This window comes from Artemia franciscana, chromosome 11, assembly GCF_032884065.1.
Source record: "Artemia franciscana chromosome 11, ASM3288406v1, whole genome shotgun sequence".
NCBI classification, from domain to species: domain Eukaryota; kingdom Metazoa; phylum Arthropoda; class Branchiopoda; order Anostraca; family Artemiidae; genus Artemia; species Artemia franciscana.
This window is the reverse complement of record NC_088873.1, coordinates 12,429,931-12,449,701: the sequence shown is the minus strand read 5'-3', so window position 1 is coordinate 12,449,701 and position 19,771 is coordinate 12,429,931. Positions and strand designations below refer to the sequence as shown.

The window sequence follows — 19,771 nt, the reverse complement described above, 5'->3', positions numbered from 1 at the left end:
AACATAGTTTTTGTCAAAAACTCCTTATATGAAAAATAAGGAGAGACACATCCCGTGTGAAAAAGTGATTGTTAGTCAAGATGGGGGACTGTAAGCCTCCTAGACAGGGTTTTCAGCTGTAACGATTCCATTGGTTCAGTTTGAGAATAAAATAGAATTTAATTTAAAAAAAAATTCCACAGCATGGTTGCCAAATTTGAATTTCGCATCACAAAAAGCACTAGTACATACATATCGTATCGGGAAATGTTATCATCGCTTATGTGCATGTCAGTACAAGATACGCAAATAAAAAGAGAAACTTAGTTAAAAATCAAAAACTAAAAAAGCTTTCCTGGCTATTATACAATTCAACAAAACTCGGAACAAAACTCTTGCGATATGTTTTAAGTTTAGCAGGACGGGTGTCGTCTGTTGCGGGTGAGAAGATAGGGCCCGGGAAGATGGAATGTGATCGAGGAACAGACAGAGTCTTGGTACAGAAAGGAGGTAAGATTCCTTCTCGCGGTCAAAGTTTCATTTGATCCGACACCATTTTTGGGGTTTCAGGCTATTTGTTTTCGCAAAAAACTTTTATCATTAAGGTTAATTGAAATGATAATTACTATTCCTAAATCATGTTCATATGGCAATTCTTCCTCGTCTGATGTTTCTGTTTTTACCACGTTTTAAAAATTTTAATTACTATGAGCTAGGGTTCGTTCTAACAGGTTGCCCTTAAAATGGCAACCATAATGAATAGCTGCCTAAAATGCACTTTTTTCCTTTTTTTACGATTATTATTTACCTAGTAAATATAAACTTACGAGGAATGGTTGCATCTTCTGTAGTTAATTTAACTATAAGTATATCACAGTCCAATTTTTAAGAGGCAAACTAGAGATTCGAAGGTGATTTAACTGTTTAAGCAGTGATTAGCTGCCCAACTAAGTCAACTAAATGCAAAACAGTACAAAAACACATCTAGAACTAATATCAGGAATTTATAACAAGAAAAAATAGAACCGTCAATATACTGCAGCACCAAGCCATCCGAGACCAATACATTAATGAAATGACAGAAGGTAAGAGAATAACAAAAATAAACTCACCTTAACGGAATAAGCTAAAGACAATGTTACAGCTAAGGGTAACCCTTCAGGTACAGCAACAACTAATACAGTAACACCAATAATCAGAAATTTGACAAAATGGTTGGAGTAATATGGATCCCAAGGTTTGCCTTCAATAAGAAACGTCTGGATGCAAAAGCGAACAATCAATATTATAACAGTCAAGAGAGCAATTGCAGACCCTGCAAAAAAAGAAAAAAGGAATAAAATTGAGAAATCAAATAAAAAGTCGAAAAAAAGAGGAAACTGAATAAAAGTCCATCTGCAATGGCTGTAATGTGAATTACAAATATAGATTGATAGTCGTTCGGTCGTGGAGCTGATAAATATAATATAACAAATGTAATAAAAACTGGATACTTCGACATAAAAAAATCTCTATCGAAATACAATAGTTAAGAAAACTTTTAATTTTAGTTCAAGTTAAATTTAAGACTAGATAAAAACTATTTGAGTTCAAGGCAAGTTTTAAAGAGAAGTTGAAAATGACAGATGCGACAAATTAATTGTTGAAAATTAGTCTTCGATTAAAAAAATAAAAATAAAAATGAATAAACTAGTTACACTTTTTTGCAAGCTTTTTCTTTCGTATCCGATTCGTTACCACGTCCGACACGGCGTTTTCAGCTCTACCAGTCATGGTAGGCACATAAACACTAAAAATGGTTCCTAACCTGTAAAACAGTTGATTGGCTGAGAAAACATTAGAGTTCACAATTCTTTTTAAAGAAGTAAAAAAAATTAGTTGGCCGTTTTTCCGTCTAGTTTTAATAGTGTTTACCATGATACGAAGATTTAATATTACATTCTATGATACCCATGGCCGAGTAAGGATACCCGCTCTATGCTGGTGCTCCGAAAGCGTTGCTAGCACCACTCCAAAAATAGGGTTAATAGGTAAGGCTTAGTTGTTCCCCACGACTCTCTCCTGTCTGTTAGTGAGAAGTTTGATGCTACGTCGATGGCTGTTTTCTATGGATGCTTAAATTTACCTCCTTCTATAGAGCTTCCTCGTATTTTTCCTCTGAGCGTCTAAACAGCAAGATAGACACGAAGGCGCACAGCTCGGCCACATTATATAGAGGCTGGCAAGCCAAGAACAAAGTATTTGAGTTTGGAGCTTCATCCGACATATTACTTCAATCTGGAATGACCTTCTTGAGGAAGTAACCCTGAGAAGTTTTTCTGTTGACTCTTTCAAAAGAAGATTCAAGAGTCACCTAAAAACCTCGATAAGAGACTAGCGGCAAATCATATGATCAATTGTACCTGGTGCCTCGATTAAGAATAAAAAATTGGCAAATATCGATATGAATTCAGCTTTCTACCATTATAATTTTAACGCTGCCAAATGTTTTGTATTACATTACCTTACCATAACATCACTTTCATTTGTGACTTAGTACCAATTCCGGCACTAGTGCGGTTGGCTATGGCTCACTACGGGCATGCTAATCTTACCTGTGGCGTATTACGCTGATAGGTGCTACAAGTTGCTACCCATTCAAGAGCGTCCGCCACCTTTTCTGAAGACACGTATAAGTTCAATGGCCATTCCAAAGAATATTAGAAGTTGGTACTATGGTAGAAAGAAAATCACCATCACAATGTAGCTTCTGTGACTTCGTTTGACCCAAAAAATGATGTCTACTTACCTTTTAGATGCTTTAAAAGGATAAAGGAGGATAAAGCAAGCAGAATATTGTCCCCAGTAAGTCTACCAGCTTAAAATCGAACACCCTATTTACCCAAGATTTTCTCAAGATAACCTAGGCTTGCTTATGCAGTCTGTATTTTGACGTAAAATAATTATCCAAACAAAAAAAAAATGCTGATTAGTTATCACTTAACAACAATTAGAGAGATTACTTACCTTGAGAATAATTAGAGGGAACTGGAACTCTCCCCTCCAAGGTTGATTCTTCAGGACATATCAGATTATACACCTGAAAACACCTTTCCAACCTGATAACACTCCATTCCCTGAACATTAGATATCCCCGCCCCAAGTAAAAATTGTGATCTCCCATTAAATGTCCCAATTCCAAAAAAAAGCTCGTAGTGTGATTTGTAGTGTGCTAATACACTGTGCTTATAGTATGCCATTATTTAAAGACACGCCCACCAAAGGGGTTATTCCAGAGCAACAAGGGATCAATTTGAGAGGAAAATTTTTCAGGCACGATCACGATTGCTAGTAGTAGTAGTGATCCAATAATATACTATAAATAGAAATGCCAAAACACTCAGTTTTTAAACGGAATTAGAAAGTTAGATTAGGTTATTAATAGGATTAGAAATTGATTTATGATCTTTCTTTATTCCCGGGAATATTATCGACGAACCATTAGCATGGTTGACTTATAAGAGGACTACTCACTTCTTATTGAAGAAAATAATCTCTTATTTAATATATTAATTTTCTTATAGAAACCTTTCCAGCCTCAATCTTATTGCATTGAAGATTAATAATATGACTTCTTCAATTTTCTTTCAAATTTCTACCTTTTTAATGAACTCGTCAGCAGCTACATAGTAAGCAATGGTAACAGTCTTTACCTTAATTTCTCTTAGGAATGAAAAGCTCCTAGCGCCACGGATCCTATAGCATTATCGATTTGAATTAAACAACAATATACCAATAAAATACTCATTTATATTAAATATGCCCATATGCCCCTAAATCTACACAGAGTACATAAATCTACATAAATGCAACATCGAGATGCTTCCTTTTTTCTCGAAGTTAAACTTAAAATTCTGGTGCTATCTGACTTTGGTCCAAGAGCTTAATGTGAGCTCTTATACATAAATAAAAGTCCCTATTTTCCCATTAAATCGCAAAAGATCAAACTCTTACAGTTCCCTAGGGTAATTCCTAATCATGTAGTCTACAGCAACGATGTCATTGAAGAATTTCAGCTTGTGCAGCAACAATGTCATTGAAGAACTTTGTCTAATTTACAGGTAAACAAAGTAGCCTCTTCGGGCTAATCCTCCATACATGGGGTAATTGTGCAACAGCCCGGGACATTAAGTAACTGGTTATACCATGACATGGCTCAGCCGTCACTGTTTAAGCGAGACCAGTACCGTTCTCTATTCCCAATTCTTTCAGCCCCATTCTCACTTCTATACACACATTGGATATGGAAAGACTCAATTACTTGCTTTAAAAATTCAAAGTTTTCAAATTTTAGGTCCACGCTTTATAAAGTCTTGTTTTTTACCACAATCTTGCACTGTATTCCTTTTTTAATGTGTATGTGTTTGTATTTTGTTTGTTACATGACTAATTTTTTTTTTATTATTAATTTGCTAATTCCTTTAAATATTCTTCGGGTTTATATCTTTTAGAAATATAGACTTTTTTGCTGATCATTCTCATACATCCTTTTTTTGCTGTGTTTATCGACTCTGAAGTGTGAGTTCGGCCATCATTCAGAAATAGATCTTATCCAAAATGCAGAGGGATTAAAATTAGAGATTGATATTTTATTTGTCTGCTTCAAATTTGCATCAGTCATGTCAATACAACTGTCAGCCATATTAAAGCTTGTATTATTTTAGAAGCAGTCCTTTTTGGTCTAATGTAATGATAACCGCCCATTAACGCTGTATGAAATGCGTGGGAGATCTGGTCTTTAATGATTTCACGAATCCAGCTCATACTTTTTTTTTTCAAAAATATGAATCGCATATGAGATTTTCATTATATATGATGATAATATATTGATATTTATATATATATATGATTGATATATGATAATTATATATGATGATAATATATGATGATAATAATATAATATGATATATGATAATAATATAATATAATATAATGTAATAATAAGTAAATATAAAATTACCTGCGTATCCAATCTGAATAGCCAATTTTGTAAGTTTGGCTTGTAAAACACTTTTTTCTTTATTACCATGACTCACTCTTTCTTCTTCTTTTGTAGTGTCTTTTCCACCGTTTGCTTCATGGCCAACATTATTCATACCGTCAGTTGTTGGGAGAGGAGTGTGACTATTGGCAACAATGCCTTCTTCAACATCTTTGTCTGAAAAATAAAATTGAGAACCGATAAAAATAACAGTAAGAGTAGAATTAAAAGCGAGGCCGTTGCTTAAATGGCATTTCGGAAAAAAGAAAATCAAGAATCACTTGAAGCATACATGTCATAAAAGGACCAAAAAATTCCAGTTTTGGGAGGGGATGAAATCCAAAATAAGGGAGAGAACACTCAAGTCATGGGTCAACTGATTTTCCATTCTTTCCATTATTTTAGAATTGATTGTTGAAGTGACAAAAAAAAAAAAAAAAAAAAAAAAAAAAAAAAAAAAAAAAAAAAAAAAAAAAAAAACGTTCACACAAACTAATACGTAGTAAAAGAGAAAAAAAATATATAGTAAAGAAGACAAAAAGCTGCTTCCTTTGTCGATGCTACAACGAACGTACAATTTAATGGTTGAATACCCTTACATAGTTACCCATACCCTTACACCAAAGAAAAACCACGAAAAACCTACGCAATATCCACAAACCAGTCGAGGGCGAACGGGTATCATTCCTAAAAATAGCTTACAAAAAAACATCATTTAATTCATTAAGAGATATAACTGGAAATGGATATCCCAAGAACTTACAAAACTCCCCCTTTCCTCTGATACCAGGGAAACACACACAAAATTCTGTAAATCTGGACAGTGTTTAACTCTACAAATGTTAGGGAAATTCATTTAGAACAGCCTACGTTAGTTATCAATATCTTACATCGATATTTTGATTTGAATATAACAATTTTCGGTATTTCAACAAGGGAAGGTCTTTCAAATATTACTCGTATTACAATTATAATTGTTCTAAAGTATAATGTATGCTAGGTACGGAATGAATGATCAACAATAAAACTACATTTTCTGCGCTCCTGTGGTCTTCTTCACGTTATCACGAGTTAAGAGATCAATTTGATTCGAAGTAGCATTAACCCATCCTTAGAGACTAAGCTTGAGATATCTGTGAGATTTGGGGTTTTTAAGCTTAAATTCCAGTTCAAACCTTATTTTTTGGACTAAAAGTTAGCACTTAATTAAGAGCGAAGCATTCGGAAAGAATTTCGGAGTAGAATTTTGGATAAGCAATCCGAAAGAAATACTGTCGGCTGGTTATTACAATTTTATTGCACTAATAAATGGGTGCAATCTAATAATACAAAATAAAATGAGGCAATTCGATCCCAAGTAAAATATCCTGGGAAAGTCGGCCTAAATATCTAGTCCTTTTTTTATGTACAACATAAAAGAAAAAGATTCATACTTTTTTAAAGCTTCTTGGAGAATTTATAATTAGATCTTAGAAAAGTTTTTCAGAATAGGTCTAATATAACACAAGCATAAACTTAGGATTTATGACTGTAGTAGCCTTATCAAAAAAACGAGACAAAATATCACGGCTAATGGCTTAAGATGCGACACACAAAAAAGACCCCACTTCCTTCCCCAAGCTTCCATAAACTAGACAGCATATTGTATAGATTCTCTTAAACTACACTTTTCTCAAAGAGAAGAGATACAGCGCTATTGATCGATAATTTCTCAGATAAAATAGAAAGGGCTCCAACATCGAGCACTGCATGGAAACAAAAAAAATTTCCAATGAAAAGAAAGTCAAGAAGACAGAACTCCTAGTCCTTTTTCCCATTCTAACATAGTAAATGAAAAGGAAAATAAAGCGGTAAATAACAAGTTATACACAAAGTTAAGTGTTTGTGAATTCGTACACCAGTAGCGCAGAGGAAAGATCAAACACAACATTATACCGTAACTTTATACACAACGTTATAGCCAAATACAAGCTAGAGGCCATATAGGTAGTATTTAAGACATACAGTCATCCATACATCCAATTGACTAGGCCAGATGCAGACCCAGAGGGCTGTAAGAATAAGCCCCCCGCCCCTCTCGAACACAACTGTTTTATTTTTCAAACTTGCAGGTGATTACCCTATTATCTGCCAATCTGATCAATAGACAATCTTCTCAGTTCTACATGATCCTATCCATTGAGTATATGCTCAGAAATAAGCACCTTCAATCGAGTACTTATGCAACTCAAAACGATATATTCAACTCGAAACAACTTAATTGACTCAATACGATCAGCCCTACACGATCTCATTCACCGAGCACATGCTAGAAAATGAGCACGTTCTCTTGAGCACTAATGCTACTCAGCTCTAAACAATTTACTCAGCTCGAAACAATCTTAACGACTCTATACGACCAGCTTTACGTAATTATATTCATTCAGTACATGCTAGAAAATGAGCATATTCAACTGAGCACTTACCCTATTCAGCTCTAAACAATACCTTCAGCTTTAAACTATCTATTCGACTTTATATGATCAACTCTCTATGATTATACTCATTGAGCAAGTCTTCAGATATGACGAAGTTCAATTAAGTACGATACTACCCAGCTTTACTCGACATATTCAGGTTTAAGCAATCTACTCAACTCTATATGATCAGACCAACATAATCATATTTATTGAGTACATGATGAAATATGAGCAAGTTCAATTGAGTGTTTCTGCTACTCAGCTTTGCACAATACTCTCAGCTCTAATGAGCTCCAACAATCTACTCAACTCTATACGATCAGCTCTTAATTATCCAACTCATTCAGCAAGTGGTAAGAAATGACCAAGTTGAATTAACACGACACAATCCAGCTTTACAAGACATACGAAGTTCTAATAAGCTCTAAACGTTCTACTCAAATGCATATGATCTGCTCTACCCAATCCTTCTCACTGAGCACATTCTCAGAAACGAGCATACCGGATTGAGTACTCAATTGAGTTAATTAATTCCTTTAAATTAACTTATAAATACCAGACAGTCAGACCCTCATCCCATCTAGCCTATGCCCGCCGCTTAAAGTATGGATGCTTAAAGTCAATCGCTAAACAACACTTTGCCGATATATCGGCTCCCCCATCGTGAATTAGCATGAGAGAACCTCAATGGGTTGACTCTAGTTTGGAAATGTGGAGTGACATGCATTTCACTTATAATTGAAAATTGTCTATTATAATTGACAAAAAGGCAGCGTAGAACCTCAACAGGTTGACTCTAGTTCGGGCATTATGGAGTGACATGCATGAGAGGAAAATTTCCCAGTACAGTTGAAAATTTTCAAGTAAACTACTGTCAACCAGCGTGTGTTCCCCGGGGAGACCCTCCAACAAGGTTGACTCTAGTTCGGCATTGTGTAGTGACATGCATGGAAGGTGTAGCATAAGTGGGAGACAGTAACAACGGCAATCAAGAGGGATAAAATTAACCTTGACTTGATGCCCATTTAATTGGACAATCTGTCTTGGCTTTTTCTACAATTGGCCATTACTTGACTTTTCCCACAAATATTCCCTTTTCAATTCAACTCAGCTTTTCACAATATACTCAACTCTCATCTATTTTATAAGATCTACTCAACACGACCAACTCTTCACTATCCTATCCATTGAGGACGATCTGAGAAATGAGCTTGTTGGATTGAGCACGATACTGCACAGCTATACAGGATCAGGTCTTTACCCTGAACGAAAACAAAATCTACTACCCTTTCTATACTATTCTATACCCTTTCTCCAACCTTTCTACAAGTGACCATAAAGTTTGGAGGGCAACTAGCCCTCCAACTTTTTCCCCAAATGCGTCCAATCAAAATTGGAAGATAGCCATGTGATTCAACATAGTTAAAGGGTCCAATAACTATGACTCTGGAGATGATATGACTCTCCTTAGTCACTGAGGAAAGGCTGTAAATTACGCAATTCTCCCATACGTTTGTTGTGCAACCATAAAGTTTTGCAGCAACGTTTGATACTGGATCAGGTCTACACGTTCCTACTCAAGAGAAGGAAAATATTCAAGTTAATTGCCCCAATTCAATTAGCTCGTCCCAAGGGACAAGTTAGTTCTGAACCTGCTCGTGTACAAATCACAAACCTTATTTATGTATTCCTGGATTACAAGAGGAAATAAGATAGCAAGAGAGGAGTTTTTTTTCTATGGATCTATGACCCTCAACAGTTAACAGTCCCAGAAGAATTCATTTCATTATAAATGAAAGGAGCATTAGTTAAGATTCGAAAAAAAGCCATGACAGATAAGAAGCCTTTAGATAAGATACCTTTATATCCGAAAATCCTAAAAACTGGATTTCAATTTCTACAAAAAAAGAGAAATGGTCAGTACTGGTAGAGTAGTTACAGAAACAGGTTTACGCTATAATAATGGAATATTTAAAAACCAAATGGTATTTTTCAAAGAATGTGATACTAAGGAACCGGGTAGTTGTTTACACAAACGTCAAAACAGAAAGAACCCTTTCCAACATTTTTTTATTTCCTGGCCAAAATGGCTATTTTTTTAATGGCTGAATTTTAATTTTGAACTTGAAATTCAAATATGAGCTTTTTCTAAAAATAAAAAAAAAATTATTAGTTGGTTGGGTAGTGTAAAATTAACCTTTCTTCCAAGTCTTAGGTAGCGATGTGCCATCATTTAAGTATATTAAGCAACTAAAATTTGATAAACAAGGTGATATCGCATTTAAATGTGGCCCTAGAAGCAATAAATAAACGAATTAATATTTCTGGACATGTCCTAAAACCAAATAAAGCACAAAGAAACAAAAACAACTATTTTTGATAATACAAATCAGCAGTAGCAAACGTTAGCCTTCAATGATCTAGTAAAGAGCTCGAGTAACTTGCATTACGTTTATTAGCGTTTACTAAAAGTGCATTACACTAAATTGAATATTGATAATTTAAGCTATACTAGTATCTCCTCATTCAAAGCTAGCAGCCCGCATTTATAAATAATAATACTGCTCACACGATCAACTCACTGATCAACAATCTATATGGTTGAAGTATCTTGTACCTCCAACAGAATTAGAGTTGTTGACGTAAATATCCTATCTATGGTGCATTCTATATCTGTATCTGATATATATATATATATATATATATATATATATATATATATATATATATATATATATATATATATATATATATATATATATATGTATATTATATATATATATATATATATATATATATATATATATATATATATATATATATATATATATATATATATATTCCATTTCTATTCTATATCTATTCCATATCTATTCTATATCTATTCCATATATATTCCATATCTATTCTATATCCATTCCATATCTATTCCACATCTATTCCATATCTATTCCATATCTATTCTATATCTATTCCATACCTATGGTTATTACTTTTACATAATTAATCTATTTTAAGTTATTTTGAAAATATTCCCTCCCCTTCCATAAATAAACTATAAATCCGTAGGAGTAAACATCTACACCTTACTTTCTCCGAGCTCTGACATTTGATTACAACTAAACCATACCTAAAAACCAAACCTGGGGAGAAAGATGACCAACAATCTTCTTTGTCTTTTTTCTAAGCATGGACTAAATTATTCACGGTATTTCTTATTGACAGAAATGTAACTGTCATCCAGCCAGGAAACTTAAAGTAGAAACCCAGTAACTCAATGACATAAAGTCATAGAGACCAGTGTAGAGGTACTCTCCATTTCAGAAATAGTTTATATGTTTATAATTCATACTTGGTAGCAGTTATTCTACAAGGGGATAAATCGGATAAATCACCATTATATAATAAACGCAATAAATAAATAAAGGGAAGAGAATAAACACCACCAGTTTACACAATAAAAGAGCAAGTAGGCATATAGCACATTATAAGTAGTGAGAGGCACCAACAAAATAGTCTTGAAATTACGTAAAAGTAAGTGCAACCTTTGGATTTTTTGTTATTGTTTTTTTTTGAAAGCTTGGTTCATATTAGCTTATGCGTATCTATATACAAGCAAGTGTCTTTACAAGCATTTAGTGAATTAGAAGCACTAATAGGAAGCAGAAAAATCACCCTTGAAATTACTTGGATGAATGCTATATTATGTATTTGATGTTATACGATTAATCCAGACATATTTTTACAATTTATCTTCAGTCAAAACTTACATCAGCCTATATATCTATCTATATACATGGTGGCGCAGAAGTCACTTCACCATTTAAAATATGACATCTCTTTTTTTTAATGAATTATTGCCAGGATTATAAAACTGAATCAACATAAAATTCTAACGTTTATATTTAATTCTAACGTTAACGTTGATATTTATTAAGAAATAATCAATAAAGTAAATTAAACCCTACATAAACTAAGAAAATTATCCCTTAGGTTATTAGAGCCACAAATAGGAGGCAAGAAAACTACCTTTATGAAATTACCAAAATAGCAAAAATACCAAAATTTACTTTGAAATTGCATGAATGAATTCAAAATGTGGAACAGAAGTTAGAACATCATTGTGTACTCATTTATTTGACAGATGTAACTTATATGTTCAATTTATGTTAGCTTATAATTCTATCTATACATAAACGCGCATTGTACATGCCTATGAAAAAGTTAACATGGACCATGGAAAGCGGAGAGAAAGCGAACATAACTTGAAAAGACAATAGCCATTAAGCGAAAGCTTGGCCAATACATGAGCGACACTATCTATGTTGACTCACCTTTTCGTTTTTTGGCTTGCTTTTTGGCTTCTGAAAACAACAAAAAGTAATTGTTTTAAATGATAATTAGTACGGCTGATAACACGGCAACATCAATATAAAATTGTAATTATTATTAGTACAAAATATTATACAATAAATCAATATTCAAAAAAGTTAGTATAAAGTTGATCAAATTAAATCACACAAGGAAATCGGCCAACACTCTTTTTAAAGTGTTACCGTAGAGTAGGATAGTCTGCCATGAGAAGTGGCACGCTATTCTACATACTATTCAGAAAACCTATTCAGAAAGGGAACATACTACTCAGAAAACCCCATCAGAAGTGGAGAAGACTAGAATAGTGTGTCATCACCGAATATATAAGTATTTTAGTATAGGCTGGTCAACACGTCATTTTATATAGATCAATATGCTGTCTAAATGCAGTCGAATATGTTTGTTTGTTTTTTTTTTAATTTTTTTTTATTTATTTGATTTTTACTTAATTTCGTATTTTATCAAATTACCCTTTTTTACCACTAGCTTTTGTGGTTTTCTTCAGGATTTTGAAAAAAAGTGTATAAAATTTCAGAAGATATAAAATGAACTTTTATAAACATTCTTCGTACTTTTACGAAGAATGTTCCAATTTTTCTAAGAATTTTCTTGCCCAGAAAGCTTGGGACTAGAATGACTTACCTGTATAACTTGATAGCTTGGAACTATAGGCTTGTTGCAAAATGTCATGCACGACAGAGAATATAAACACTAACCATAACAAAAAATATATAAAAGAAAGTGCTGAGCGAATCGTCTAAAACACAACACGTCGAAATGACAACTTACTCGTCACTTACTATGTTTTCTATTTGGTCCCTTCTCCCTAGATTTTGAAAAATATCGTTTTTCTGCATCTTCATTATATATATATATATATATATATATATATATATATATATATATATATATATATATATATATATATATATATATATATATATATATATATATATATATATATATATATATATATATATATATATATATATATATATATATACAAGTCCCCCAATACAGTCTCGCGAACTGACGCCCCTGCGCAGAGCAACAACTAAAACCATTAAAATAGTATTTATGGCGAAATTTCTTTCAGCAATAATAATATAATTAGCAAACTAATGAAGCTAATTTAATTTAACACAAAATGGAATTCACTAACAAGAAGCAATAGGAAATAAAGAGGTCCTTTAATAAGCAGCATTTGGAAAACATAATGTTCAACCAATTGAATTTTGGCTTTCATGGAATAGAAATTGAAATCAAAGCTTATCAACAAAAGGAAATTTGTTCCTTTCAATTTTCTGGAAAATAAAGATGAGTAGCTTTCCAATTTTACCCTAATAACAGAAAGACACAAAAATCAAATTTAAACCACACTACATGAAAACTGCACGTTAAAATATAGGTTTGGAAGGTAAATGAATTCTCAGCTACATACAAACAGTCAAGTTATTTGATTTACTTTAGTTTTTAGAAAATAAAGGCTGGGAAATAGAAACGAGCGTAGGAAAAGTAGGAATACGGAGCAATAAAAACACAGAGCAACAGAATAAACAAAAACAGAATAACAGATAAGGTCTAGGAATCAAATTTCAACAGTATTATATTAAAATTGCGCGTTAAAACGAATGTTTGAGAGATAAATGAATTATCCTAAGCCCAGTTATAATCCACCCAGTTATTTGATTTACATAATATTTAGGGAAAACGCTGGAATGTTAAAGTAAGGGTACGAGGAGTAGGAATAAGGAATAAACAAAAATAATTTTTACTCCTTACCATTGTTATTATATTCCGACTAATTATTTATTGACCAAAGATACCTATACGGCGGGATTGTCCACCTGTGAAAATGTGTTTTATAGACAGATTAATGTGAGGCAGACAACTACTTATTAGTTTATTTTGGGGAAGGGACTAATTTGACAAATAAATTGAATTACATGAAAAATATAAGAAACCATGAGAAATATTGCGAATTATGAGAAAATACTGAGGAAACTGCTGGCCCCTAGGGGGCCAACGGTTTCCCAGGTAGGAGTAGCCTTATTAATATTATGGACAGACTCACCAAATTGAGTCGAGGCTCAGGCTACAAAGGCCCATTGCCTTCATGGGAGTAACCTTAAGAAGGAGGATTTTTTTTTCTGTGAAGCGTTTATGCAAGAATAACAACTACTGAAATAATCAAAAGCAAATTAAGTAGCACTTTCAACTCCTCCTCATTGAAAGGGACCAAGTTTTGTCAACTAACCACTTTAAACATGATTACAAACTATAGAACAGTTTGTGGTAACGAACTGTAAGTAAGGAAGAAACTCGGCCCAATAGTAACCAAAACCCTAAAAGACAAAATCTAAATAACAATACATACACTAAAAGGATTTGCTTTTTATGCTGATTCCAAATATATAAAATCCAATAAAGTTTAATCTTACACATCAATAGCTACGGACCCTCAAAAATTAGCCTCATTTTCGAAAAAAAAGGGGGGGGTACAACCATAAAAATTCAATATTAGTTAAAATCACACCATCAAATTCTGCATATCAGAGAACATTACTGAAGAGATTTCAAGCTCCTATCTACAGAACTGGTGAATTTTCCTTTTTTTCAGAAGAAAGATATCGTATCGAACAAGTGGTCCTAGATGAGAATAGAGCTCATTCAAACGAAAATAAAAAGTTCTAGTCCTTTATAGTTGTAAATTTTCATGGCTCCATTTCTACTAAAAATGAGGATTGTAACTTCTTTTTAATTGTCTGGATTTTAACTTTTAAAGAGTAATTGTGCAGGGTAAATTTTCACCGGGATTAAATTGTCTAGAAGCTAGTTCCATGATGAGGGGGTTTCTTCGTGGAGGTGGAGTCGGATTTCCTGGCATTATTTAAAGAACGACCAGAAATTAAATACAAAAATATAAATAAAAGTTTTTTCTACTGAAAGTAAAAAGCGACATTAAAATTTAAAACGAAGAGAAACTGTTCCGTGTATGAAAGGAGCTGTCCCCTCTACAAAGCCTTGCTCTTTAAGCTAAAGTTTTTTATTGTCTTAAAAAATAGAGCTGTGAGAAAGAGTCAAACTTTAGCGTGAAGAGCGAGGCGCTGAGGAGGGGACGGGCCCTTTCATATACGGAATAATTTCTGTTCGTTTTAAGTTTTATATTGCTCCTTATTTTCAGCAGAAAAAACTTGTCTTTTTTATTTAATTTCTGATCGGTTTTAAATAATGTCTGGAAATCCGACCCCACCTCCACGGAGAAGCCCGGAGATCCAACGGACATCACCAGGAAACTAGCCTCTAGAAAAAAAAGCAAATAAACACGCATTTGTGATCTTTCTTCTGGCAAAAATACAAAATTCCACATTTTCAAACAGTTCGTGGTAACGAACTGTAGCAAGGAGCGACCCGGCTCAATAGAAAACGAAACTCTAAAAATATCGAAATAATTTCGATGCTAAAAGATATATCAAAAGAATCGGATTTTTATGCTGATTTTAAATATATAAGTTTCATCAAATTTAGTCTTTGTCATCAAAAGTTACGAGCCTGAGAAAATTTGCCTTATTTTGGAAAATAGGGGGTAACACCCCCTAAAAGTCATAGGATCTTAACGAAAATCGCACCATCGCATTCAGCGTATCAGAGAACCCTATAGAAAAAATTTCAAGGTCCAATCTACAAAAATGTGGAATTTCGTTGTTTTTGCCAGAAGACAAACCACGGGTGCGTGTTTTTTTTTTTTTTTTTTTTTTTTTTTTTTTTTTTTTTTTTTTTTTTTTTTTTTTTTTTTCAGGGGTCATAGTATCGACCAACTGGTACTAGAGTGTTGCAAGAGGGCTCATTCTAACGGAAATGAAAAGTTCTAGTGCCCTTTTTAAGTGACCAAAAAATTGGAGGGCACCTAGGCCCCCTCCCAAGCTCATTTTTTTCCCAAAGTCAACGGATCAAAATTTTGAGATAGCCATTTTGTTTCGCATAGTCGAAAACCATAACAACTACGTCTTTGGGGATGACTTACCCCCACAGTCCCTGGGGGAGGGGCTGCAAGTTACAAACTTTGATCAATGTTTAAATACAGTAATGGTTACTGGGAGGTGTACCGACGTTATCAGGGGGATTTTTTTGGTTTGGATGTGGGGTTCGGGGGAGGGGGCTATATGGGAGGATCTTTCCTTGGAGGAATATTTCATGGGGGAAGAGAAATTCAATGAAAAGGGCGCAGGACTTTCTAGCATTACTATAAAAAAATGAAAATATAAACATGAAAAAGTTTTTTTCGATTGAAAGTAAGGAGAAGCATTAAAACTTAAAACGAACAGAGATTATTACGCATATGAGGGGTTCTAAAAATACTTTAGCATAAAGAGCGAGGTATTTAGGAGGAGATAAATACTTTGCTCTTTATGCTAAAAATTTTTTTTAAGTAATTTCAACTATTTATTCTAAGGCCTTTCTGATTCAAGGGTCATTCTTAAAGAATTGGGACAAAATAAGATTTAGTGTGAAGAGCGAGGTATTAACGAGGGGACCAACCCCCTCATATATATATAATCAAAAATATAAGAATATAAAAGTTTGTTGCGTAAGTTAATTCTTAAGTTACGTGTTTTTTTACTAATAAAAATGTTCGTTAAAAATTAAAAGATCTAGTTGCCTTTTTAAGTAACCAAAAAATTGGAGGGCAACTAGGCCTCCTTCCCCACCGCTTATTTCTCAAAATCGTCTGATCAAAACTAAGAGAAAGCCATTTAGCCAAAAAAAGAATTAATATGCAAATTTCATTTTAATAATTTATGTGCGGAGAGCCAAAATCAGACATGCATTAATTCAAAAACTTTCAGAAATTAAATACAAAAAAAAAGTTTTTTGAAATGAAAGTAAGGAGCGACATTAAAACTTAAAACAGAAATTACTCCGTATATGAAAGGGGCTTTTCCTCCTCGACACCCCGCTCCTTGCGCTAAAGTTTGATTCTTTCCCGCAACTCTACTTTTTAAAACAATAAAAAACTTTAGCGTAAGGAGGGGGTGTCGAGGAGGAAAAGCCCCTTTCATATACGGAGTAATTCCTGTCCGTTTTAAGTTTTAATGTCGCTCCTTACTTTCATTTCAAAAAACTTGTTTTTGCTATTTAATTACAGATAGGAGCTTGAAACCTACACAGTAGTGTTCTCTGATACGCTGAATCTGATAGTGTGATTTTCATTAAGATCACTTGAATTTTAGGGGGTGTTTCCCCCTTTTTCGAAAATCAGGAAAAAATTCTGGCTCGTAACCTTTGATGGGTAGGCTAAGACTAAAGTTAATGAAATTTATATATTTGAAATCAGCATAAAAAGCCTATTCTTTTAATATATCTATTGGCATCAAATTTCTTCTTTTTTTCCGTTTTCGGTTACTATTCCATTTACAGTTTCTGCTTAGCATTTAGAAAATAGACACGTATATACTTGTGATGGATTAATAACGGCCATAGAAGTAGTCAAGAAGTCATAAATACAAAACTATTGGCTCAGAAAAGATAATGGAAGTATTGACGGGATGATTACACCCCTAGAAGCCGGGTATTCAGTCCAAGAAAATGAACCTATTTATTAGGAAAAACGTAGGATTAGACAATAAACGGATTATTTTTTTCGGTAAAATATCCTATTTATCAACGATGTATAGAATGTTGCACTTGCCCCTACACTATTAAGTAAATACGATCCCCCGAAGGCGTCTGTGGAAATCAAAGCAAAGTTCAATCGAAATTCAGCCGAAAGGCCATAGCTATCCCTATGTTACCTTTTCATCCTTTCCCAGAAAAAGAAAATTCGGAACACTTCAAACTCGACAAAGAAACTCTTTACTTCAAAATGATTACATTCCTTTTTGGCTTTCTGGTAGGCATTTAGGAAAAGGTCAGATCAATCAAATCTATTAATAATGACCAAAGAAGCCAAAAAAAACGACCGGTCCAGAGAAGTTGATGGACACCAGAAATGAAGGCATTTTCTGCAAAATGCTGAACAACAGCCAATTTAATCGACTCGAGATTATATGTAATCGAGAAGACATAGCAGAAGCGATACTAACTTGATTACCACGAGGAACAGAAGCGGTAAAAGGCTGCCGAGAAAATTACGTCAGACACAAATTTTGTGTTGCAAGAGCAACACTTTGGTTTTGTCGTGTGTTTTTTTTTCTAGCACCCCGATTTCCGCTTATTCCTAGAAAGTGGTAAGGGTCTAACCTCTGCAGTTTTTTACGAAAAGTGTGGACCTTAGGCCGGATTGATGAATATGACTTTGCATTTTGTAAAGCTTCGTAGAACTTTTACCTGGGGCCAAAAACCTATTGTTTCTACCCATTTCTGTTCGTGATTTCAGCTGAATTTATCATTCAGTTTTTTGCACTTAGGATTGCGGTAGAGAAATGGTATCAGATATGCATGTTAAACTTATAAGTTCTCTCATTGCTAAGGAAATTAGGGTTTATCCTTTGCTCCTTTCTAAGTGATGATGTTAGAAACTTGGCCTACGGCAAAAAAGTCAACTTTTGAACTAAGACAGATAGATTTTTTTTCAACGGCAGTCGATAGCTCTTGATGAGCTGATCAAAGTATATGTCATCCATTTTTTGGCAAAAAAATTTCTTCATGAGATATACCAGTTTGAAAGGTTAAAGGGGTTGACAACTTCAGTAGTAGCCTAAGGTACATATTAAACCAAGAATAGGCCAATACCAATTATTGAGACATGTTGGGGAGTAGCTTATTAGGCAACAGTCGGCTGTTAGCTCATAATCACCTTCGGCAATGAGGGATTCCAACTTTTGCTAGTTGCAATGAGGGGTTTTCAACTTTTGCAAGTAGGTGTACCTAGTATTTATTTTAAGATCCTTACAGATTAACAACCTCAGCGTTTAATCGAAACGAGGAAAAAAAAGTGTTGCTCTCGCAGCACTTTACTCGGTGAAGCCGAACAAAAGTTGCCACAACACCTCACGTTACCCATGCAACGTAGATCTAATTTAATTTTTATTCCTATTAAAAGGAAAAACAATCTTGAGAGTGATCTGCAAAGACTCAGGATATCATCATTATTCAACAGCGTCCCAAAAACAGTCCCAAAAACGCACAGCTATGTTGTACGTACAAACGCACAGCTTTATCAGTAAGATAAAGAACGTACAAGTAAGATAAAGTACGTACAAACGCACATCAGCAAAAACGCACAGCTTTATCAGTCCCAAAAACGCACAGCTATGTTGTACGTACAAACGCACAGCTTTATCAGTAAGATAAGGAACGTACAAGTAAGATAAAGTACGTACAAACGCACAGCAGCAAAAACGCACAGCTTTATAAGTCCCAAAAACGCACAGCTATGTTGTACAACCATCGGCAGCTCAACAGCATTAAGTATTGCATGATACTAAGGAAGGGAGCTGATAGATTCCCTCCTAACGGATTTAAAACAGATGACTCGAGGTTTTTATTTGCATTTTCAACTAAAAGTGCTACGACAATAGACCCAGAGAGTCAACGCTGACGCGCACTTAAGATTAGCTGCGCTTGTGTGCCAGAATTGGTATCTATCGAAAGGGATGATATACTTAAATATTAAAATAAAACAATTTTAAAATATACTTTTTCCATTCGATAACGTTTTCCTTAACTCGAGAGAGTGATCTGCTAAGACTCAAGATATCATCATAATTCAACAGCGTAATATCAATTACGCTCTATTAAAAAGGATAGAATAACAGCAAGAAGATGGGCAAAGGTACAGTATTGGTTAGAAATAAGGTAAAAGCAAGAAACATACCATCAGATCCTCGATTTAATGTTTTTCCCAAATATAATAATCATTGTCGTCACCATTGCAACTCAGCCTCCTCCTCCCCTAGTAATGGGGTGAGATATAGCTCTAGGATATTTACAAAAGCTT

At 34.0% G+C, this 19,771-nt stretch overlaps 1 protein-coding gene across 1 annotated transcript in view; it reads right to left on the bottom strand.

The window, feature by feature from the left end:
* Positions 1–19,771, bottom strand: part of LOC136032553 (plasma membrane calcium-transporting ATPase 2-like) — a 342,097-nt gene that overhangs the window by 176,423 nt on the left and 145,903 nt on the right. Inside the window, exons 7-9 of the mRNA XM_065712822.1 lie at positions 11,793–11,822; positions 4,979–5,176; positions 1,092–1,294 (exon numbers count right to left, since the gene is read on the bottom strand). Of these exons, the coding sequence (XP_065568894.1) occupies positions 1,092–1,294; positions 4,979–5,176; positions 11,793–11,822 (431 nt within the window). The remainder of the gene's footprint in view (positions 1–1,091; positions 1,295–4,978; positions 5,177–11,792; positions 11,823–19,771) is intronic.